Genomic DNA, 23,806 nt, shown 5'->3' on the forward strand with positions numbered 1-23,806 from the left:
CATAGAAATGCTGCAAGAAAGTCCCAGCCATGCAGCAGCACCTTCTCAAACATGCAATTTTACTTCTTCACGTCCTCAGGCCCAGAGCTCCAAGAGTTTGCTGTCATGATACTTTGTCAATACTACTGCTTAATTGGCACCTGACCCTTAGTGCATTGGCTAGCCCCTTCCAGTCAAATCTATACTATTCACCAATGTGTAGTCACTGCCCGGAAATTCTACTGTGACTCAGAATCCATTATACTATCTCACCACCCACCACAAAGTTAGTCACTAGTTTCTTGCAAGGATGTTTGGTCTGAGCAGAGAAGCTGCTAGTTTTGCATGCAAGCAGGATACATCCAGAATGCTTGCCTGACAAACCAGGTGTTAATCAAATATTTTCTCGCACAATAGTGCTGTTCCTTCATTTCAAATGATCTTGAATTAACAAGGGATCCTGACATTGTCCTTCAACACTTGTATGCTTTTTCCCCGATGCTCTTAGCAATTCCCCCTCTGCCACACCCCCCCCGCCCCCCGCCATGTATGCCATCAGAAACGACTAATAATTTGTAAGCATTAAATGGTATGATTAAGGAACCAATCCCTGGAAAATCCTACACAATACAAAGAATCACCTGATAACTAATACATCAAACCTACTATATCAACTCATTTTGTCCTAAGGACAGCAACTTACAAATGTCCCTTACATCTAACACCCAAAGATCATGGCCTTTAATATGAAAACAACTATTTTGGCCAGGCTTAGTGGCTCACGCCTGTAATCCTAGCACTCTGGGAGGCTGAGGCAAGGAGGATCACTTGAGGTCAGGAATTCGAGACCAGCCTGAGCAAGAACAAGGCCCAGTCCCTACTAAAAATAGAAAAAAGTTAGGGGGGCATGGTGGTGCACACCTGTAATCCCAGCTACCCAGGAGGCTGAGGCAGGAGACTCGCTTGAGCCCAGGAGTTTGAGGTACCTGTGAGCTAGGCTGATGCCACAGCAATCTAGCCCAGGTGACAGAGCAAGATTTGTCTCAAAAAACAAAGAAAAGAAAAGGAAAGAAAACAACTATTTTATTAGATCAGTTTTATGAAATAAAATTTCCACTCCAACTCTGTTTATGGAAGGACGATAGTAAGAGAAGACTTTTCACAAGACTGTTGAGAGTATGTCCGGACAGAACATCTAGGACGCACACCTAAGAAATAAACGCAGCGAGATTTGAAGAAAGTTGAAGTGTCAGATGCATGAAATGCATCTTAATATAAAATGCTATAGCTAGGGTACCATCAAATGTTACCAGTCAGCCGAATTAATTGCTACAAGATTCTAATTATGACATACTCTCCACTGAAACTTCTTGCTGTATACTACCTAGAAAGCAAAGCAGTAAATAGCAGTTACAAATCTAAGCCTTAATTGGGGAAAAAAAACAAAACCAAAAAACTACCTACCAAAAATCCAAAAGATAAACACCTTCCTCTTAGTTTAGAACAACACTTAGATTAAAAAGAACCTAGCTGCTACGCACTGCTTTTGTAAAAATAGCACTAAAGTACACCCATGTTCATAGCAGCGTTATTCATAATGGTTAAAAGGTGGAAGCAGCCCAAGTACCCATCGGCAAATGAATGAATAAACAAAATGTGGCCTATACATACACTGGAGTGGTATTCAGCCTTACCATTGTAACGCACTACAACATGCATGAAACCTGAAGACATTATGTTAAGGGAAATAAACCAGTCACAAAAGGACAATGATTCCACTTACATGAGGTACCTAGAGTAGTAAAATCCCTAAAGACAGAAAGCAGAATGGGGGTTACCAGGGGTTGGGGGGAAAGGAGAATGGGGAGTTACTATTTAATGGTTATAGAGTTTCAGGTTTGCAAGATGAAAAAAGTTCTGTGGATGGACGGTGCAGACAGTGACAAAACAATGTGAAATGCACTCAATGCTACCAAACTGTGCACTTAAGGTTAAAATGTTATATTATGTGTACTTTACCACAATTTTAAAAAAGCACCGAATACTCATTATTACAAATAACACATGGACACCAGGTTATTCATGGTGAAGCCTAAAATAATGAGATTGGGGTTTAATTAGTACTAGTCTGAAAAACCAATTAAAAAAGAGTGATCTTAAAGTTCTACTGTAAGTTTACATCATGACTAATCAAGCTTCCCAGTACTCAGACCCATGAATGCTTTAATGTATCCGTGAGTCCTTAAAACAAAAAAGAAAGAAAGAAATTTACTCCACTAACATTAAAAATCCCATATTATTTCCAAACAAGATCCCTTTCCAGGTCAAATTCCTCACCATGAATATTAAAATATCAACAGCTGACAACTCAGCTTATCCAGCCAGCATATTAGTCACCTTGTAAAAGTGAACAATAATTTGAAACAAGTCTTTCTTCAATGTACAAATCAGCTATGGCTCTCGCCCCAATGACATCATAGTAAAATACAGGCAGGGCCTGGGAGACTCCCTTTACATAACTCATGTTCCATCTGGGGAAATGCATCATTCTCAGTGTGAACAAAATAATTCTGAGTTGCCCATTTAGTAATCTGCTTTTCTAATTATCCAGAAAATTAATAATTTCCAAATTAAATCTACTACCGAGAAATATACATGTGCCTCCCTTTACCTCCAGCCATGTTCCTAAAAAGCCAACTATAACTTACTCTTAAGTTCACCTGGGTCCATTTTCAAAAGGTAGATGACAAATTATTTGCAAGATTTACTATTTAGTTAAACTGCAAACTTTGCATGTCATATGTGGTCCTATTTGCAAGTAATTTGTGTTACATACCCCATACTTTCTATGTCTCTGCATGCACATACAGATAAAATATTCACCAATAATATTTCATGTATGAAGGACTTGTTTTCCCAATTGAAGTAATATTTAGAACAGGAAATACGACTTATACTTCCTTGCTTTACTTAGAAGTTGCTTGGGATTCCCACCCTGCTTTTTTTTTTTTTGAGACAGGGTCTCACTCTTTTGCCCAGGCTAGAGTGCAGTGGCATCATCATAGCTCACTGCAACCTCAAATTCCATGGCTCAAGCAATCCTCCTGCGTCAGCTTCCTGAGTAGCTAGAACTACAGGTGTGCACCACCACACCCAGCTAATTTTTCTGTTTTTTGTAAAGATGGGGTCTCACTATGTTGCTTGGGCTAGCCGTGAACTCCTGGCCTCAAGTGACCCTCCCGCCTGGACTTCTCAAAGTGCTGGGATTACAGGCATGAGCCACCACGCCCAGCCCAGGATCCCCTTTTTTTACTGAGATCTGCTGACATCAGGAGAAATAAAACTAGGTGACATAAGTAAAAAACAAATTGGTCTTTTGCTTTCTACAAAGAGATAGGTAAAATCCAAATCACTACTTTTATATTTTTGCCAGTGAACATGAAAATCCAGTCAATAAATAAAAGATAAAAATATACCTGAGCTCTACTATGGCTAACGTAAAGAAGAGATGCCAGATAAGATGAAGAGAGGTGATAATGTGAAAATAATTAAAATAACCCTATGTGGCCCAAAACATAAAATGTCACACTCAAGAAAATAATCAACCTCAGAGGACTAAGAAATAGGTATTTAAAATCTCATAAGGCAGAACCAGAATGCCTAAACAATCTTGAAAAAAACAAAGTGAGAGGGCCCATACTCGCCAATTTCAAAACTTACTACAAACCTACAGTAATCAAGACAGTGTGGTACTTCCATAAGGATGGACAAATATAGACTCATGGAACAGAACCGGGAGTCCAGACACATACTGTCACATTTACGGTCAACTTATTTTGACAAGGGTGCCAAGGCAATCCAATGGGGAAAGAACAGTCTTTTCAATAAATGATTCTGGGACAACTGGATATCCACATGCAAAAGAATGACACTAGACCCCTACCTCACACCATATTCAAAATTCCAAACAGATCAAAGATCTAAATGTAAGAGCTAAAACTATAAAACTCTTAGAAGAAGACATGTGAAAATCCACCTGACCTTGAGTTAATGGTTTCTCAGATAATGACAAAAAAAAGCACAAGCAACAACAAAAAATAAAGTCTGTCGCATCAAAATTAAAAACTTTTGTGTTTCATAGGACAAGAGAATGAAAGCGTGTCCCACAAAATCAAGAAAATATTTGCAAATCATCTATTTGATAAGGGAGTGGTCTCCAGAATATAAAAAGAACTCTTACAAATCAATAACAAAAAGACAAAATACCCAGTTTTTTAAAATAAGGAAAGGATTTAACTAGCTATCTCTCTGAAACTATGCAAATGGCCAATAGGCATATGAAAATACACTCAACACTATTATCCATCAGAAAAATGCAAATTGAAACCATAATGAGATACAACTTCACACACAGCAGGATGGCAATAATCAAAAAGGGGCACAAGTGTTGGCAGGATGTGGAGAAACTGGAACCTTAATACATTGCTGGCAGGAACGTAACATGGCTCATTTGGAAAACAGTTCCTCAAAAGTTACTGGGAGAAGAACATGAATGGAAACACACACAAAACAGGAACTGAAAAAAACAAAATGATGATGACACACTGCACTCTAATTCCGGGTAACAGAGCAAGACCCTGCGTGAACCACTGCACCTGGCCATATAATGGAATATGATTAATATTTAGCTATAAAAAATGAAGTATCGATTCATGCACAACATGGATAAACCCTGAATATGTTATGCCAAATGAAAGAAGTCAGATGCAGAAGTCCATATATTGTACAATTCCATTTATATGAAATGTCCGGAACAGGCAAATCCATAGACACAGGGAGTAGATTAGTGGTTGCAGGGGTTGTTGGGGGGGGGAACAGAGAGTGACCAGCTAATGGGTACAGGGTTTCTCTTTGGGTTGATAAAAATGTTTTGGAATTTCCAGAACATTTTGGATAATGATGATGGCCACACAACTCTGTGAATATCCCAAAACCATTGAATAGTGCACTTTAGGTATGTGAATTATTAAAAAAAGAAAAGAAAAAGAAAAAAAAAATTGGAAGGACTGACCCCACTTTCTTCAACAGACAAAAAATATGGTTAGGGTCCTTCAAGAACTCTTTCAAAAATTCACTACTCTGAAGATCCCGGCTCACCCAATTCTTACTTTTGATAACCTCACATTCTATCCCATTAAGAAAAGCAAGCCTTCCACAGCTTTCTCATTACGTAATTATCTTCTTCCTCTCCTATTTCAAACACTTTCCTTTCTATTGGCTCTTTCTGCCCCTAACAAGTCTCAAACATCTCTTAGAGTTATTTAAAAAAAAAAAAAAAAAAAAAAAAAAGATCTGGTCCTAGCTACCTACACCTCTAGAGACCACTCTGTACCCTCTCACCTGGGGTTTCTAGAAACAATGTTCCTGGAGACTCGCTGCCTCCATACTGGCACACCCACTTACTCCAGCCCACTGCCAACACCCAACCCTCATTCATTTAAGTGAAATTATCCTGAAAACTACCACTGACCATCATCATGCCAAATCCCACAAACACAATTCAGCATTAATCACGCTGCCGTTCCTGTGCGTGACTGCTGACCATTTATTCTTTGACATACTTTTGCTCCCTGGCTGCCTACAACATTACTTTCACCTGATTCTCCTTATGTCTCTTGACCTCTGTCACCACCTCCTCACAGAGGCCTCCTGGATCCATCCACCAGGTGCCCTTCAGACACCTAAAATCCAATAAGTGTGCTGAGTTTCCTCCAGGGACACATCTACCTTATTCTCAGTTGCGGGCACAGTACCTGGCACGTGATAAGCACTAAATTCTGTTGAATGTCCAGGAATAGAACTCATCATTTCCCACACCTCCACCCTTAAACTTGCTTCTCCTATACTGCTCATCTCAGTTAATGACACCAGCATCCACCTAGCCATCTACATCAGAAATTCTGCAGTGCTTCTCCAAGCTCAGTGTTCCTCAAATGCCAACACAAACAATGGCGTGTGTAGTGTCCATTTGGACTCCTCCATGTCACCCCGGTGGGACTTGGAGGGAAGGGGAACTGCTCATGCCTGCTGTGCCATTCTCAAATCCCACCCCCTTTTCTTTAATTCATAATTCACTGCTGTCATCATTGCATTGTGTACATATTCTTTTTTTTTTTTTTTTTTTTCCTGGAGACAGGGTCTCACTCTGTCACCCAGGCTGGAGTGCACTGGTGCAATCAAAGCTCACTGCAGCCTTGAACTCCTGGGCTCAAGAGATCCTCCCACCTCAGCCTTCCAAGTGGCTAGAACTACACCACACCCAGCTTGTACATACACTCTTACAATGAACGCACCTGTGCGTCTCTTATTACCAACAAGACCGTGAGCTCCTTTAGTCAAAGATCATGACTTAGGCTTCTAGTGTATCCTGCACATCTTTGAAATGACGCAATCCCAGGACTGCAAGGTCCCTTTAAAGATCATCATGTCCCACGGAGTAGTAACAGCACAGGCTCTGATGGCAAACAAAGTTGGTGAAAACTGGACTCCAAAATACGCGTTTTGTAATTCTGGGAATGCTAACTAACTTCTCTGAGATTCTGTTAACTAGAAATTCTACAACTACCTTTCAAACTTTGGTTTCAAGCATGAAATAATGTACAGAAAGCACTAAATTCTGCAGCTCACAAATAGAAACTCTCAAGAAGTAGATTTTTTCCCCTTCAATCAGTACTGTTGAACTGAATGGACTAATGAATACACTTTCTAAAGCTCTCTACAGCTTCTGAGAGTAAAAGCCCAGTAAAGCATGGATTTGTGTGGTGTGAACCAGTTAGTTTCACACACTTCCCTGATCTTAAAGCAACTGCTCGTCTTTGCCAAGTTTTTTTAAAGAACACACTCTGCCGACAACAAGCGGAACGTGACCAGCAGGCACAGAGATCGATGGATCCATCCCCTTAACTAACAGTTTTGTCAGTGGTTTCTTCCATTTTCAGAACTTAAGTAGTGGAAAACTTAGACAGTTAGTGTTTTACGGAGGTGAGGGGGTAAAACTGAACTCCAATGTAAACAAAATTGTATTTTATTTTATAAAACATATACCTTCTTCTCAAAAAGCCTTCGTCCCTATTAGTACAAATCCAAATTTCAGTCACCGAGTTGACAGTAGAAGCGAAACAATGTTGTAATAGATGCATGTCTCATTCACCATTAGCATATCAAGCAGATGCTTGTAAAACAAGTATCTTCTGTTTTAGCAAATACTGCCAGAAATTTCCATCCACAGTCATCCTTAGCTCTATATCTGCCAGTGATCTCTCTGAGAAGGCTAAAGAATCCCCAATGTCCTCAGGGTCAAAACCACCTTCTCCTGCCGGTTCATTTCCTAAGGATCACCTATGTCTTCACTGCCTCCAGGGTCTTCTAAGCTTCCGCCCACTTCCTCAGTTTTCTCTTGTCTTTTTTTTTTTTTTTCTTTTGAGACAGGGCCTTGCTCTGTCACCCAGCCTGGCATGCAGTCATGTCATCATAGCTCACTGCAGCCTCCAACTCCTGGGCTCAAGCGATCCTCCTGCCTCAGCCTCCCAAGTGGCTGAGACTACAGGTGCACACCACCACGCCTTTTTTTATTTTTGTAGAAACAAGGTCTTGCCATGTTGCTCAGGCTGGTCTTGAACTCCTGGCCTCAAGTGATCCTCCCACCTCGGCCTCCCAAAGTCCTGGGATTACAGGTGTGCACCACCGCATCAGGCCTTCCTTTGCCTTTTGATTGACGACTGCTCACTTGATCTGACCAGCCTCCTCACACTTCCTATTCACATGGCTGCATTTTCACCACCCACGTTAAGTCGTGCCCAGCTATGCTGGGAGTTAGTCATCTACCTGGGCCTCTAAGGTTGCTTTGAGATCTGGCAATCTTTCTCCTCCCTGTTTGTGTCCAAGACCCACACAAAGGTCTAAGAAGCTAAACATGGACCGGCCACTCTCAGCAGCGATTCTGGCCGAGCCAGCATTCATTCAGAACTCCCTGCAACTCACCCAGCCTTTCCCACCCCATCCTTCTCTAGTCAAGCGCACAGAGGCCCCCCCTTCTGGCAGGCAAATCTCGTCCCTGCTGCCTAAACGTGCCTGGCTCCTTCTTGTCTCCGTGCCCTTGCTCTGCTGCCACGCCCCCTCCTCAATGAAGCAATGCCCCCCCTCCCCTCCCACTCACCCATTCCAAGCATAAGCTTCCTCCCTGGAAGCCCAACCAAGCTCACCCTCCTCAGTGAAGTCTTCACTCCTCTGAGTTCCTGTATTTCCAAGCCTGGCACTTAATAACTACCAGGCTGCTATCACTGTTTACCTTTTAATCTCATCTTTCCACATGACAGTCATTTCCTCATGAGCATGACCCATAAAGCACACTAAGAAACCGAATATGACAGCACTAGGCAACACGAAGGAAGTTCTTAGGAAATCAAATCTTCCCAACTAGAACAATTTCATTTTTTCATGATCCTTTCTAGCTCTTGCCTGTTCCTGTATGCGTTTTTATTAATACACAGTAATAATCATAATAGCAGAATCAATCAGAGTTACACATATGGTTTTACATTCTGCTTTTTTCACCAACAGAGAAAACAAGTCTTCCTTGATGATAAATGGCTTTGGTCGTCACCATTTTTAACAGCTGTGTAATAGTCCCTCCATCCAGACACCAGACTCTGATTTACTGAGGCACTGACCCTATCAGACGTTATTACATACTTCTCTGCGTCTTTCACTGCATCAAGTACTGTAAAATGCAAAGTAAACTCATTTGAAATACCTGCTGAAATAAATTTATTGTCCATCCTCCCCAACACCTATAATAATTCATTTCACTGATGTTTCTATCTCAATTTCTAGTGTAATTTTCTGGTCCGATTGTTGGGTGGGGAACCTGCGGCCTTAAGGCCACACGTGGCCTTCTAGGTCCTTAAGTGCGGCCTTTTGACTAACTCCAAATGTCTTTTATTAGAAGGGGTGCAGCCGAGAAAGATGACACTTTTCTTGCCTCCTTTAGTGCTTAAACAAGAACAATCTTGAAATCAGAAGGCTGCAGGTTCCCCACCCCTGCGTAGTAGTTGATCTTATACAATTTAAACATGGGAAAACCCCTAGGGATCAGCAATCAGATTCCATACTATCTAAGCAAGACACCTGGCAGGCATTCCATAAACGTTCACTTACCTATTAAATGTTTTTAAACTACCTAAAGCTATGAAACATCAAATTCCCGAAAAGGAGTGTGTTGCTGAACTAATACCGTCAATTATGCCTATAAACTTTCAGCTCATTTAATGATTAGACTGGTTAATAATGTATGAATGGGTGTTCTCACTGTATTTGAAAGCACACAAGAGTTATCTGTTGAGTTGTACAGTCTGAATGACAACATTAAAAGACAAACAATATCTGCAAACAACTGCAAGATCTCGTGACAAAAGTTTACTCCTTTTTCTTTAGCTGCTTAGCTTTGTATCTGATAAAGAAAAGCAGAAATAAATGTTGTAATATTAAAACTATGTAAAATTACATACATTAGCATGTGAGCACAAACTGGAATGGATATAAGAAAAGTTGTTGGGACAGAAGGATGTAGGAGAACTTTTTTCCTTTCTAGTTTTTGCTTGTTTTATTAGTATTACATAATGTTAAAATATATAACTAGAAAAGTATTCCTGACAAATTAGCCTTTACAACTCTTGCTGTATTCCTGAATTAGGGCCTCATGCTTAACATTCAAATAAGTTTCCCAAACCCATAGTTTAGCAAAAAGACTAAAACGCTCTCACTTCCATAATAAATGTTAAATAATAAACCAACCAACCTCCTTAAGAATGCAAACACCTAAGCATAACCAGACACTGAATCACGTGAAGAACATAATGGTACACCAGAGGTTTCTGGAAATTTTCAGATCGTCCTCAAAAGATAGCTAATGTGATTCCAAATATCAGAGTCTATAGCGTAACCCATTCTCATCCTCATGTGTGAAGAGTGATTTATAAGTTTGCTTCTTGCACCTATACGCTATGAAAGAAACAATTAGGACTAAAATTTATTATTTGTCATACTTATATATGATTACTTAATATATTAACTATCCCAGAAGTAATAACTGTTCAAAGTAATATGATTCTTTTAAAAATTACTGAAAAGGAATTGTTTTGTTTTAGGCTTTTTATACAAACTCTAGATACTAACTTTAAAAATCACTGACTTTAGAATTCCACCACATTGAATTCCATAAATAACTTTTGTATTTATGTAAACAACTACGTCATGACAAAATGGAAAAAGAACTAATTTTAATTATCTGTGGTAATTACTGAAAAAAGAAGTTTGTGTGTGTCAGGAAATACAAAGCTAGGCAAGACAGGCCACTAAGAGGAGGCATTTTACCACAAAGAATGCACTTTTATTCCTAAGGTAATGGAATCTACGTGTAAACGTTAATTTCAAAATGAGTTCCACCCGAGGAACAGCTAACATCCATTCCACAGCTAAAATTATTATTCTATGTACTCCTCTAACCTGACACTGAAAATTATTAAGTCTTATCAATGGCAATTTATTAACATAAATAATTTAGGATCATTCCTCTCAAAAAATGAAACCAATGGGGAAAGGGAGAAGAGACAAGGGAAGGACTCTAAATATCTGAAAAAAAGTCTTTTTGTGATGGTTAGCTGCCTCTTGTTAGCACTGACATTTCCAAATATTTTGTGAAAAGGAAATTCTAAGAATGTGCTGAAACCACCCTTTCAGAGTCAATTCTCAGATGTGTTCCATGTAGCTTATTTTTTAAATCACTGTGATAGTAAACTGGAAGTTAACTGAAATAAACATGGCTGAATATTTAAAAACTAATGCTTCTGAAAACTTTCAAAGTTCTAAGTTATTTCACTTTGTCAGAGCATGGAACTAGTGAGGTGAAAACCCAGACTCAACCTTGCCCTAGTCGAAAACTTAAAAGCAATTAAGCTCTTAAGGAAAAACTCACCTATCAGCCTTAAGCTGACTTAGCAGGAACAAAAGGACAAACCCACTCCAACAGATGAGATAACTTCAAGAGAGGAGATAACCAACTTCCAACAGAAGGACGAACCAACAAAGTATGTGCCAACTAGTTGATCTGCATGTCTCAATATACACAAAAGACAGCCGAGAAAAGGAAAGCAACCTGTAATTTCTTAAATTAACAACACCTGATTTTGAACAGAGGTTGTGGAAACAGCGTATAGAGAAATGAATCTGATATTTACAAATGACTCTGATTAGTTGAGAATCTTATCAATTGCAAAGTCATCTGGGACTCTAACAATGATCCCAATAATATGACCCTGTATATAATGTGTGTTCAAATACATCATCTCATTTAAAGCAACCTGCCCAGCCACGCTGCTAGTTAAGGATCAACGCCAAGACCCAGCCCACCACCTCTCCGGACTTGCAGCTGGGGCTCCCTCCAGGCCACCTGACCGGCCACAGATGACTTAAATGTACTCGGTTTATCGTCTTTCTCTACCCTCCCTGCAGACTTAATGTCAGAAAGATACAATTTCACAAGAATCTTGGCACTTAAACTATTTATTGTCGAGAGATGACGAATAGGACTTCAAGCAAAACCAAAAATTTCTCAACAGTCCAAAAGGAAAAAAAAAAACAAACAAAAAAAACCCTCTTTTACCCAACCCCGAAGTATTTACAACTCTTCCAGACCGTCCAGGTTAAAGGGACAGAGAGCGACAAGCCAAGATGAGGGGTTTCAGGGCTCTCCCGGGAGCAGCGAACCAAACTCCCCGCCGCAGGCCATGAAAGTGCGGGACCCGGGGCGCCCGGGCGTCCCGCGCGGGGTGGGGGCCGCGGTGACAGCTGCGGGGCGAGCGGCGGAGGGGACGCGGCGCGGGCCCGGGGCGCCCTCCCGCACGGGCAGGGGGGCGCGGGGCGGGGCGCCCGGCGGAAGGGCAGCGGGAAGGGCGCGGGCTGGGACTCGGGCCCCCGCGCCCCGGGACGCGGCCGGCCGGGGGAGGGGCGTGCCCGCGCGGGGTGCGGGGGGCGCGCGCCAGGTCCCGGAGCGCCCCCGCCGCCGACTGCAGGGGCGGGACCGGCCGGACCCCCCACGGCGGCCGCGGGACGGGCGCGCCAGGCACCTGCCGCCTGCGCCGCGGCGGCCCGGGCGGGCTCGGCTCTCACCTCGTCGGTTCATCGGCCGGATCCGCACCGCCACTTTCACTTTGGAGTCGCCCATCCTGCGGACGCCGGGGCTCTCGCTCGGCTTCCGTCTGCCGCGGCCACCGGGCGACTCCTCGGGGCTGACCCGGCGGGAGGGGGCCGCGAGGGGCGGGGCCTGGTCTGGGGGCGGGGCCGGGGCGGGGCCGCAGGGCTCCCGGCGCGCCGCACTGCACGACGGGACTTGTAGTCCCTGGGGTGGGGGCGGGGAGCCTCGGGGTGCGCTCCTCTGGCTGGAGCTGGTAGTCGGAGGTTGGGGCTGTTGTGTTAATAAATGCCCCTTTCTTTCTGCACCAAGCTTACCCTCGCAGTTAGTATTGGGACGTGAGCCGTCGATGAGCTGGAAACTCTCCTGGAGACAGACAGTGGAATAGAAGGCATTGGAGACCCCGCTCCCCCTTCGTGTTCATTTCCTGTCAATTTCAGGGCTTGTTGCCTGCGCAGATGCTTCCCTCTGCCTGGGTTGCCCTCCCTGCCTTGTTTGCTGAACTCGACCTTCCAGACAAGTTAAAAGTCACCTCTTCTGAACCTGTGCATAAATCCACGTTTTAACGCTATCCTTTGAGTCCCCCTCCTGTGGGACAGGACGTTGGACTAAGGAACCATCTGAGTTCAAATCCCACCTCAGCACTTCCCAGCCCTGTGACCAACGGCAAGTTATTTGACCGCTCTGTGTTTACCTTTTCATATGTAAAACGGAGGCAATAATACGGGCACATTGTAAACAATAGGATTTACTTAATTTGTGTAACCTAGCCTGTAGTAGAGACCCAGTAAACCTTTATTGCATTTATGAATGAAGCCACACTAAAATTAGCTCCCTGGCAGACATTGCTAACTGGTAGCCCGTGGGCTAGATCCAGCCTGCAAACATGTTCTGTTTGGCCCAACTGTATTGGCCAGCACATAAAAATCAGATTAGTACGTGCAGTACTGGGCTTACATTACGTACTGGAAATAATTGGAATTAAACAGCATCACCCACCTTTTTAAGAGGCAGATATCTCCAGTTCACCACCACCTGGCTCCAGGCTGCTATACCGCTCATGCGTCTGGACCCTGTGGGTTTGTGACCCCTGCTTAGAAATGTTTAAATGATAGTTCAGAATTCAAAACCATTTTACAGATGGGTACATCAGAAAGCTAGCAAGACTTGCCCTTTCCATCAACCATCCTCTTGTTGAAAGATAATACAAACAGAGTTGTCAAAAAAGGTTAAAAACACCTTTAAAAGGAAGGAAATTCTGACACATCCTGCAACATGGATGAACCTTGAGGGCATTATGCTAAGTGACACAAATAAGCCAGACACAAAAGAACAAATACTATATGATTCCTCTTCCTGAGATACATAGAGTAGTCAAATTCACAGAGACACAAAGTAGAGTGAGGGTTACAGGGGATTGGGAGGAAAAGGAATGGAGAGTTAGTATTTAGTGGGGACAGAGTTTCAGCTTGGGAAGATAAAGATGTTCTTGAAATGAATGATGGTGATGGTTGTACAGCAATGTGAATATATTTAATGCCACTGAACACTTACAAATAGTTAAGGCCGGACACGGTGGCTCACACCTGTAATCCCAGCACTTTGGGAGGCCGAGGTGGGAGGATTGCTTCAAGCCAGGAGTTGGAGGTTGCTTGAGCTATGATGGCACCACTGCACTCCAGCCTGGGTGACAGATGGAGACTCCATGTCTAAAAAAAAAAAGTGGTTAAGATGGTAAGTTTCATGCTATGTGTTTTTTACCACAATTAAAAAAAAAAGGTTAAAAATAGAAAATGCTATCCTTTTTTAAAAAGAGTCTTTCTTAGGGGCACCTCCTCTGAGCCTCAAGAGGGCCTTCTCGGCTGGAACAGCTGTGGGTTTAGCACAACAGGTCCTTTGATTTTCACAGCCCAATAAAGTAACCAAATAACATCAAGAGAACCAATTTAGGATTGCTAACTTCTTAATTTTACCAAGTAAATTCTTTTTTGTTTGTTTGTTTGAGACAGAGTGTTGCTCTGTTGCCCGGACTAGAGTGCTGTGGCATCACCCGAGCTTACAGCAACCTCAAACTCTTGGGTGCAAGCAATCCTGCCTCAGCCTCCCAAGTAGCTGGGACTACAGGCCCAAGCCACCATACCAGGCTAACTTTTTCTATTTTTTTTTTTTTTTTTTTAGTTGCCCAACAATTTTTTTTTCTATTTTTAGTAGAGATGGGGCTCTCATTCTTGCTCAGGCTGGTCTTGAACTCCTGACCTCTAGCAATCCTCCCACCTCAGCCTCCCAGAGTGCTAGGATTACAGGCATGAACCACCATCCTGGCCTAATTTTAACAAGTAAATTCTTGGGGACAAAAAACGCACACAATTGCTATCTACTCTTCCTATCATTCCTTTTTTTTTTTTAAAGGTGATAAAGGGCATAATTTTATGTTGAAATCCTTTGGCTTGAAAAATTTCACTACTATCCTTTTACTCTTATTTAGGTTGAAGAAATGTTTGCCATGGCCCCAGGACTGATTCCCAGCGGTAAGTACTCTTGTCTTAAACATCTTTCCTAATTCCCACCTCACCACATTCATTTATATGGTAGCAAATAAGAGTTTGGAATGTACCAAGATTCCATTATACACTTTATATCTGTTTCATAACCTGGTAAATTTTGTTTTTAAATGGCATGCCCTGATGCTAGCTTGACGCTTGCTTTTTAAACAGAAGCAAAGCAGGCAGAAAAAGAGAAGGCCGTGCGGTTTCTCTGGGAACATTGTATTAATATTTAAATTTAAGATGAAACTTAAAAGGGGAGAAAGCACCTAAGGAACTCAAGAAAGGGCAGAATATCATAGAGAAGAAGTGAGGACTTTCTCTAAAGTTCCAAAATCATTTGAATTGTTCTGGAAATATTTGATTGGTAGAAACATGATAGTAGCTTCCCTAAGGACTCTGGGGAAAAACCCCTGTGGGCTGTTCCCCATTTTGAACCGTACTCACCCTCATCTGACTCCCTGGACTTCTGCAGCGGAGGAGAAGAAAGCCCAAGACTGAAAATGCCTTTATTTTCCCGTGGAAACCTTTCTCTGATAAATGAGAGAGAAAGGACTGAGGTGCGAGTTACAACCTGCAGCCCGGGAGCTTCAAGGGCTTCGACACCGAGTGGGACCGGAGGACGCCTAGCCTGCGCCCGGGGCTCGCACAGGCTCCGACAAGAGACGGGAGATCTCCCGCTTTCTCCCGTTTCAGCCGCTAGAGAAACAGAGAAACAGAACTAGGACATTCCTCGGCCCCTGTGTTTTGTAAAGCGCGTATTTAAGAAATCCACAAATATTTAAGGGGTAGACGCCATAGCCAAGGCCTTATGGCAGATCTGTTGGATTCAGCTGTGTGGATAAGGAGTTTCTCATTTTTTGCCCTGACAATTTGCAAATCTACTCATTCTAAGACTGATTTCTAGTTTATTTTTTGTCGCTTTGATCCACCCACTCAGCAGTTTCTGATGGTCTCTGCATCGGCTGACGAAGGCATCACTTAACACGATGACAGCTGACATACATTGAACGCTTGCCGTGTGCCAGACGCTGTCCTAAGCATTTCACATGTATTACGTCATTATTGTCCCTATCTTACAGATGGGGACACTGAGCAACTCACTTGGGGCACGCCCGTGCTGCTGTGGCCTGATCTCCCACTCCACGATCTTGCACGGTGGAAAGGGTGCAGGTGCAGACCGTTCACAGGACGTCAGAAGATCTAATTTGCACCATTCTACTTTCCAAAATAGTTTCTGAAATCCTATTACTGTAAAAAAAAAAAAAAATGGAAAGGGTGTACTAAGTTCTATTTTTTTTGTCTTTAGAAAGGAGGGAATGAGCTAATCGCTTCCTCAAGGCAAACTCCTTCTCTGCAGCCTTAATCAGGATTTACCTGTTTGCCTCAGATGGGTTTGCCAGAGCGCTAAGGTTTCCCAGTTACGGTCTTCTCATCACCTGTCTCCCCCGCTGCACCGTGAGTTCTTCGAGCACAGACAAAGTGCATTTCTTACGTTGCTCTATCTCCAACACCTGGTACTCAGTAGGCACTTCATACGGTTCAGGGGCTGAAGATATTGACAAAGCGGTGTCCTCCTTACCTTGGTCGGATGAAATGGCTTGCTCAAGTCCCAGGGGTAATGAGCGGCAGTGCTGGAATGCAAACACAGATTCCAAAAATCTATGCGTTTCCCGCAAGAAGGCCATCCCTACGTGTCCCTGTGCATACTTTTCATGTTCCCATTGTCTTCCCCCATTGTGCATTCCCGGTGGAAGCCCAGGTCTCTCTGACAGCGATGGTCACCTTCTAGCTGTCATTTATCGAGTGCTTATCACGTGCCAGGCATTGTGCTCAACACTTCACATGCACGACCTCGTTTCATTTTCACAACAATCCCATGAGGTGGGTGCCATTGCTATGGCCCCCGACAGAGAGGAAACTGAGACTTACTGAGGCCCGTGAACTTGCACCTTGGCCTGGGTTAGAGAGGCCTGAATGCAAATCCCTGGGCCCCGAGTGGGCCCCTGTCCTGGCAGTCAGACCACGACCACTAGTCCCGCCCCCTCTTCCTGTAGTAGCTGGTGCTCTGCTGGGTCCCACAGCCTTTCCAGATACTCCTCTGTCAACCCCTGCTGGCACGGCCACTCCCGGACTCTACCGAGATCTAAGGCTGCTCCACCTAGGAAACCAAATGCAGTAACTTCCAGCCACAACCTCAGCCTCACCCCTCCTGGCTCACTCTCCTACTCCCACGGACCAATACGCTGGCCTTAAGCCTCCCTCGCCTCAACTTACCCCTTTTCTCACACTCAAGTCCCCTCAGGGGTCCCTCCTGACGGTGTCATCAACACCAGTCATGCCCTGGGAACCCTGAAACCTAGGTCCTGAGGTTCTCACGGTGGCAAGGAGCCCCACTGGAGGAGGTCACAGGGCCGTGCCCACTGCACCCTGACAAATCTGTGGGCTCTGATCCCAGTGTGGCCTCAGTAGCACTGGAAACCCTCTTTGCAGCTCAGCTCCTGCTGTCCCTCCAAGAGCCTCTGCCACTGTCCTCATTCTCTTCATGCCCCAACCCGACACGGCCACCCCTCCTCCCAGATCACCCTGTTCCTATGTCCCTACAACAATTAGCTCTCCAGAGTGAAAATTCCCTAAACTCCCTGTGCCCACAGCTTTATCCAGGACTGAATCCAGCACCGACTCCCCTGGGGGCAGAGGCAGGTGTCTGTCTCCAGCTCAGGCTAAGGCCTCTTCCACACTCGCATCCCACTCCAGGGCAGGGCCATGCTGTTAGCCATTCCCTGTCCGACCAGCGCAGCCTCTGCTTCTCCATTAGCGCCTCATCAGCTGAGAATCTCCCACGGAATCTCCCATGGAAAAAACAGGAACAAACACTTGCATTAAAAACAAGGATAATTTCCCTCAACCCTGAGTCCACTTCTGGTTACCGGTCCCCCTATCTCCTCCAGAGCCAGATTCCTCCCAAGGAAAGTCTACACTCGCTGTCTTCCCTTCCTCACCTCTTGTCAGTTAACTGACCATGAATTCAACCCCCCTTTCTACCTGCCCTCAGCCCTTCAATAAAACCGTCTGGGCAAGGTGTACCTACAACAGGTGTGCCTATGACAGGTATACCTATGACAGGTGTACCTACAACAGGTGTACCTACTGCAGACACAGTGGGTGGCTTTCAGCCCTCCTGTTACTTGACTTCTCTGTGCTATTTGGTGCTGTTGTCCTGCCCCTTCTCAGAGCTGCTGGCTGTCTTCGTTTCTATGACATCACTCTGTTCCCCTGTTTTAATTACTTTTTTAGTTTAGTCAACAAACTTCCCTACCATATGCTTGGAAACTCTGTCAGGTGCCTGGGATACAAAGATTAAAAAAAGATGCTGGGCACGGTGGCTCACACCTGTAATCCTAGCACTCTGGGAGGCCGAGGCAGGAGGATAGCTTGAGCTCAGGAGATTGAGACCAGCCTGAGCAAGAGCGAGACCCCGTCTCTACTAAAAATAGAAAAATTAGCCAGCCATGGTGGCACGCACCTGTAGTCCCAACTACTGGGGAGGCTGAGGCAGGAGGATCACTTGAGCCCAGGAGTTTGAGGTTGCTGTGAGCTAGGCTGACACCATAGAACTGTAGCCCGGGCAACAGAGTGAGACCCTGTCTCAAAAAAAAAAAAAAAAAAAAATTAAAAATAAATAAATAAATAAAGATGTCTGGTCCTTAAGGACTAAGAGGCTCGGTCAGATTTCTGGAAAGTTTGTAACTTCTTCAAGTTGTTTTGCTGTTCTTTGTTTCTCAGTACCGGTTAGGAATCCCCCTAAGGACAATGACCTTGCACAGGGGGAGGTTCAGCAGGCTTGGCCGGGGAGATGACAGGAAAGGCAACGCCAAGGCTACTGCATCCCACCCAGGAGCTCCTGGGGAAAGAAGGGAAGGAGAGGGCAGCTGCGAGATAAAGCGGGCAGGAGAGAAAGAAGGCAAAAAAAAACACACTAGCCTGCATCAGAGATTCGCCTCAGAGGCAGAACGTGCAAAAAGCTCCTCTGAGTTCCTAGACCTCAAAAACCACATCTCTCCCCTCTGCCTGTCCCACCTTCGGGGCCAGCAGCCATCAAGTCACCAGGTCGTGCTTTCAAAGCCCCTTCATAACCCCTCCCCTAAAGACACCAGGGCAGAAAGTATCCCTCCTTACTGGGTGTGGGCTTCACTCTGTGATCATGGGATTGCGATTCTCCTACAAAGGTAAAGCCACAGCCCTGTGGGTTGAGGAGGCTGAATTGAATTGGCTTGGATTTTAAGGGGAGTTAGATGTTCAGAAGGGCCTTCTTGGGTGTTAGAGGTTAAAGATGTCCCCATGGCCACTTGCCCTGGGATCTTGTTTGGAATGAGCCAGAGTTTACAAGCCCCAGAAGGCAAGGTGTGTACCTTGTAAAGGAAAGTATTTACGTACTGGTTTCCTTTTGGGTTTCCCTTTGTGTTTAGGGAACTGTCCTTGAATCTGTGTTTATTTGACCTACACTAAAGGGAAGCAAAGGAAGGGACTTTCGTCCACATGTGGGACAGAGGTTTCAAGGGGAAGAAGCCTGACCTCTCGGGCCACTGTGGCGCAGGCATTGGGAACCAGAGAAAGACCACAGCAAGGGTTGGATCTGATGTGTAGACTGGAGATCTCTGGTTCTGCCCAGGAGGGTCCTCTCTCCATACTGATCCTAAAGTTCTGGGTTTCGCTTCATGCTGGAAGGTGGCATCTCCCTTACACTCCTCCTCCCTCCCCAATGGCTGTAGTCTCTACCTTCCCACACCCTTGCTTTGGTTCTCACGTTGCCACCTTCCTCTGCCCATCGAAATCCGACCATTCGAGCCCGTTCTCTCCCTAAAGCCACGCTCCACTGTCCTGTACACATCCGTGTTTCCCTCCGGGAAGCTTTCCTACCACTGCCCCAGACGGGCGTTTGGTTACCAGCTGACTTGAATAATGTATGTGGGCCCGAGAACTTCTCAGCAGCAGGAACGCTGTCCCCCCTTCTCCGGGCCACTCCAAGGGAGGCGCACGCAGCAGGCGTGATAAACACTAGGCGGCTGAATTGTGACATTCAAATAAAAAAGGCACAGAAGTGAGAGAGCCAGGAGGAAAGGAAGGGCTTTAAGTTAATTATTTTGATGGATATTCTAGAGTGACGGGAAATTAGAGGAATTAAATAAGCGTAGGTAGTAGGAAGAAGGTCATTAGAATATCCCTGTGCCTTCCTTATTGAAGAAATTTAAATCTCTGACGAGCTAGAACTCTATTTCAGGCAGAAATTTTAAAACTCTCTCCAAACACACAGATTTCCCACTAAACTCCCCCAGAGTGTTGGCTCTGTGGCAGAACATCGGCTTACTGTCCCCCTTTGTTGAAAAGTGTCTCTAAAGAACAACATCAATAATGAATCTCTGATAGGCCTAGTTCATCTCCATAAATCATTCAGGGACAGAGGTCAGGAGAGAGGATTCTTTGGGTATTATTCAAAGCAGATTGTACAGTTCAGGCCCCATTAGTGAGCACAAAAGGACAGCCATAAAATATTCATAGGCTGCGGGACAAACACATTGACTGCTTTGGGGGGCCACTTCCTAAGGGACTGGATTAGTCACAGTGACCTGCGGTCGCACACGCCCTAAAACTCAGCGGTTCCCAGAGCTCATCGACAAATCTCATCTAGAATCTACAGGGATTTATTGAAACCACAGGAGAAAGGGTGAGATGGAGGCAAGCTATTTTGCCCAGGGCTCCTCGTGGAAGGAGAAGCAACCAACTTTTTTCCCCCAAGGACAATTTGGAGAAGCAGCAAAACCCTCTTCTGAGAAATATGGGAAGGAAAGAAATCTCACAGACATATGCCGGGGAAGGAATCCCTGCAGTCAAAGACACTCTCCTCCCTCAATTCGCTATTGATGTTTTTATTAAATATAATTTGATCTAAACAACAATTGATTGTATGTGTAAGCAACGCAAGGTTCTCGCTTGATCAGGAATCGCCGAGTGAGTAGGACATGCTCTATGTTTCAGGTTAGAATTTGTTTGAAGATAATTACGCAGCTAAGACAGAAGCGGATGGCCATAGAATTCCTACTCTGATACCGCGCAGGTGATTAGCAGCCTGTTTTTCCCAGGGATCACAGGTGGCAGCTGCAGGTGGGTGGGGGTGAGGCCTGAGCCTAGGACGGAGGAAGAAGGACCAGTCACCCCAGAGGCAGATCTAGAAGGTGTCACTTAGGCGGGAAGGTGGGGCCCAAATGCTGATCTGGGGAGGAAGAGAAGGGCAGAGGAAGTGGCCCGGCTAGGATGGATGTCACATGCTGTTACAATCTCCTGGCCACTGGGCATGAAGCAGTTAAAGAGAAACCGGGACAGCTGCAGCCAGGGTCTCTATAACTGCCACACACAGAAGTGTCACAGGGTTCATTTTTCTGTGTTTCAGCGGGGACCCAGTCTGGACTGTTCTACCCACTAGGAAGCCGGGAGTCACAAACCCTCCCAACGCCACAGCGTGACTCAGAGGCAGCTGAGCAAGACGCGGACAGTGGGGGACAGCTGCCGCAGGCTCGCACTGTCACATCGCCTGTGGGAGCAAAGCGAACCTCCTTAGACACAGAGAATGAGTTAGCCATTGCGCTTCCCAGTGTGAGTTCCAGACAAATGAAAGGCTTGAAAAACGAGAGAAAAATAAACAACCATTTAGCTGATCTCAAGGAAAAGAAGCCCCCGATGATAAAAGTGACAGTACTGAGACACTTGCTCCAAGTCTATGTCGGCAGAGTCAGGACTGTCCCCCGGCCCTGTGGAGGGCCAGAGCCTTACTCTTAACCCTGCAGGAAGCTGCCTCCTTAAGGAAAAACTAAAAACAGGTATTTCGAAAAACAAAGACTGCTGGCTGGGTGCAGTGGCTCCTGCTTGCCTGTAATCCCAGCAATTTGGGTAGCCAAGGTAAGAGGATCTCCTGAGGCTAGGAGTTTGAGACCAGGCTGGACAACACAGTGAGACCCCATTTACAAAAAATAGAAATATTAGCTGGGTGTGTTGGTGGGTGCCTGTAGTCCCAGCTACCTGGGAGGCTGGGGCAGGAGGATCGCTTGAGCCCAGTAGTTTGAGGTTACAGTGAGTTATGATCATGCCACTGCACTCTAACCCAGGCGACAGAGCAAGACCTTGTCTCAAAAAACAAAAAATACCCCAAAACTGTAGCCTAGGCAACAGAGACCCTGTCCCCAACAAATCCCCCCAAAACTAAATAACACACCCCTCTTTAGCAATGTGGTATACAAGATACGCAGGATGTTAAGCAAGGAGGATCTTTTCTCATTGTCTTTAGTAAGAAATATAAAGACTGAACGGAATTTACCAAAATTTACATTTGTCCTATCTGCCAAATATGCAGACAGACAAGCAAGGTCCAGTTTGTATTTGGATAATGTATCAACAATCTTTGTTTTTTTGTTTTCTGTAGTTTCATTAAAATCTTCCTAGAAATCCAGAGGATGGTTTGAAATTCCATTTTTTTCCGCACAAAGTACCTAAGAAGTCAAGAGAACATTTTTTTTTGTTGTTGAGGAGGAAAAAAGCTTTCCCTCTTCTGTCTCGTGCTCAGTAACTGAGGCCTGAGAATTAAGTTGACAAAAGGCAGATTGACAGGAGAAAAGATAACATTTTTATCTAATATTTACATGCACAGGTGTTCACAGAGAAGCAGTGAGACTTAAAGAAGCAGTTAGACTTGGGGGCTTATATACCATTTTAACAACGGAAAAGGGAAGTGACTTCGAAATGTACGTGGGAACTAACAGAAGACGGGGGGGGGGGTGGTTATTTAGGGAGGTCTGTTCGTGCAAACTGGTCCCCACGTCTCTGCCCTGTGTCCAGCGATAAAAGCGCTATTCTCTCCCTGGTGCAAGGGCGAGGGTGGCTTTCTCAGGGGACATACATGCCCTGCTGTTAGACAGGTAGGGGCAGGACAGAGAGCTCTTCCTGCCCCTGCTGTTTCTCAGTGGCCTTCAGCTCAAAATCATCCATGGGCCAAAGTGGCGTATTTGGGGCTGGCCTGCTTTGATTCCCCGTCATTGCTGCTGCTGGTGTGATTTAACCCGTCACTCGACGCCCTGCTGAGCTCTGGCAGAATCAGCAGCATTGCAAGAGGCCACCACATTTGTTATCACAATTTCCTCTTTCGTTCCCTCACAGGACACTGTAGTTGCAACTTCTGAACCGGGAAATGCAACTTTCCTCGGCTTCGTGGAGCAACGAAGGCAGCAGTGTGATGGCGCGTGTTCCCCAGCGTGGTCCACGCAAGCTAACTCAGTGGCCACCGCTTTCCCCATGGAGCATTTGGTGTCTTTTGAAGAAATAAAAGAACTTCTGATTGATTGAGAAATACTTGCCTATCTCATCCCGGGTCAGTCTCCGCCGTATCCAACCTCAGCTTATTTTCTGTGCCTGTGTGGTTTTCTCCATTTTGGTTATTTGCCTCCCTAATGACATCCCTGTGTCCTTCTCTGCCATTAAAATGACACAGCTGCTTAGCGCATTTTTTTTTTTTTTTTTTTGAGACAGAGCCTTACTCTGTCGCGTGGGCCAGAATGCCGTGGCATCATCATAGCTCACGGCAACCTCAAACTCCTGGGCTCAAGGGATCCTCCTGCCTCAGCCTCCCAAGTAGCTGGGACTACAGGTGTGCACTACCACACCCGGCTAATTTTTAGTGGAGACGGGGTCTCGCTCTTGCTCAGGCTGGTCTCGAACTCCTAAGCTCAAGCGATCCTCCTGCCTCGGCCTCCCAGAGTGCTAGAATTACAGGCGTGAGCCACTGTACCCGGCCTTAGCCTTCTTTTTCAGCGATGACTGGGTCATGCTGGCATTGGTATTGTAATCTGAACTCTTAGAAAACACGAGCATAACATTCACAGGGTTAAAAATTAAACTAGTACTATCTCAATACAAACAGCACAACGGTTAGTCTATGAGCAAAGGCAAAGGCAGACTGTTAATGCTCAGGATCACAAGGCGCGTGCGTTGC

The 23,806-nt window shown here is 44.9% G+C and overlaps 1 protein-coding gene and 1 long non-coding RNA gene across 3 annotated transcripts in view; one reads left to right on the plus strand and one right to left on the minus strand.

The window, feature by feature from the left end:
* Positions 1-12,339, minus strand: part of KIF13B (kinesin family member 13B) — a 139,741-nt gene extending 127,402 nt beyond the window's left edge. For both annotated transcript variants that reach the window (XM_045535586.1, XM_045535585.1), the window contains exon 1: positions 12,205-12,339. In XM_045535586.1, coding sequence (XP_045391542.1) covers positions 12,205-12,259 — 55 coding nt within the window. In that variant the 5' untranslated portion in view covers positions 12,260-12,339. The remainder of the gene's footprint in view (positions 1-12,204) is intronic.
* A 2,396-nt stretch (positions 12,340-14,735) lies between these two features.
* Positions 14,736-23,124, plus strand: LOC123626532. The gene is made up of 5 exons (XR_006730896.1): positions 14,736-14,754; positions 16,079-16,227; positions 20,806-20,884; positions 21,218-21,420; positions 22,975-23,124. It is a non-coding gene; the product is annotated as an uncharacterized LOC123626532 (long non-coding RNA).
* Positions 23,125-23,806: the final 682 nt, after the last annotated feature.

This window comes from Lemur catta, chromosome 22 (assembly GCF_020740605.2).
Source record: "Lemur catta isolate mLemCat1 chromosome 22, mLemCat1.pri, whole genome shotgun sequence".
Taxonomy (NCBI): Eukaryota; Metazoa; Chordata; class Mammalia; order Primates; family Lemuridae; genus Lemur; species Lemur catta.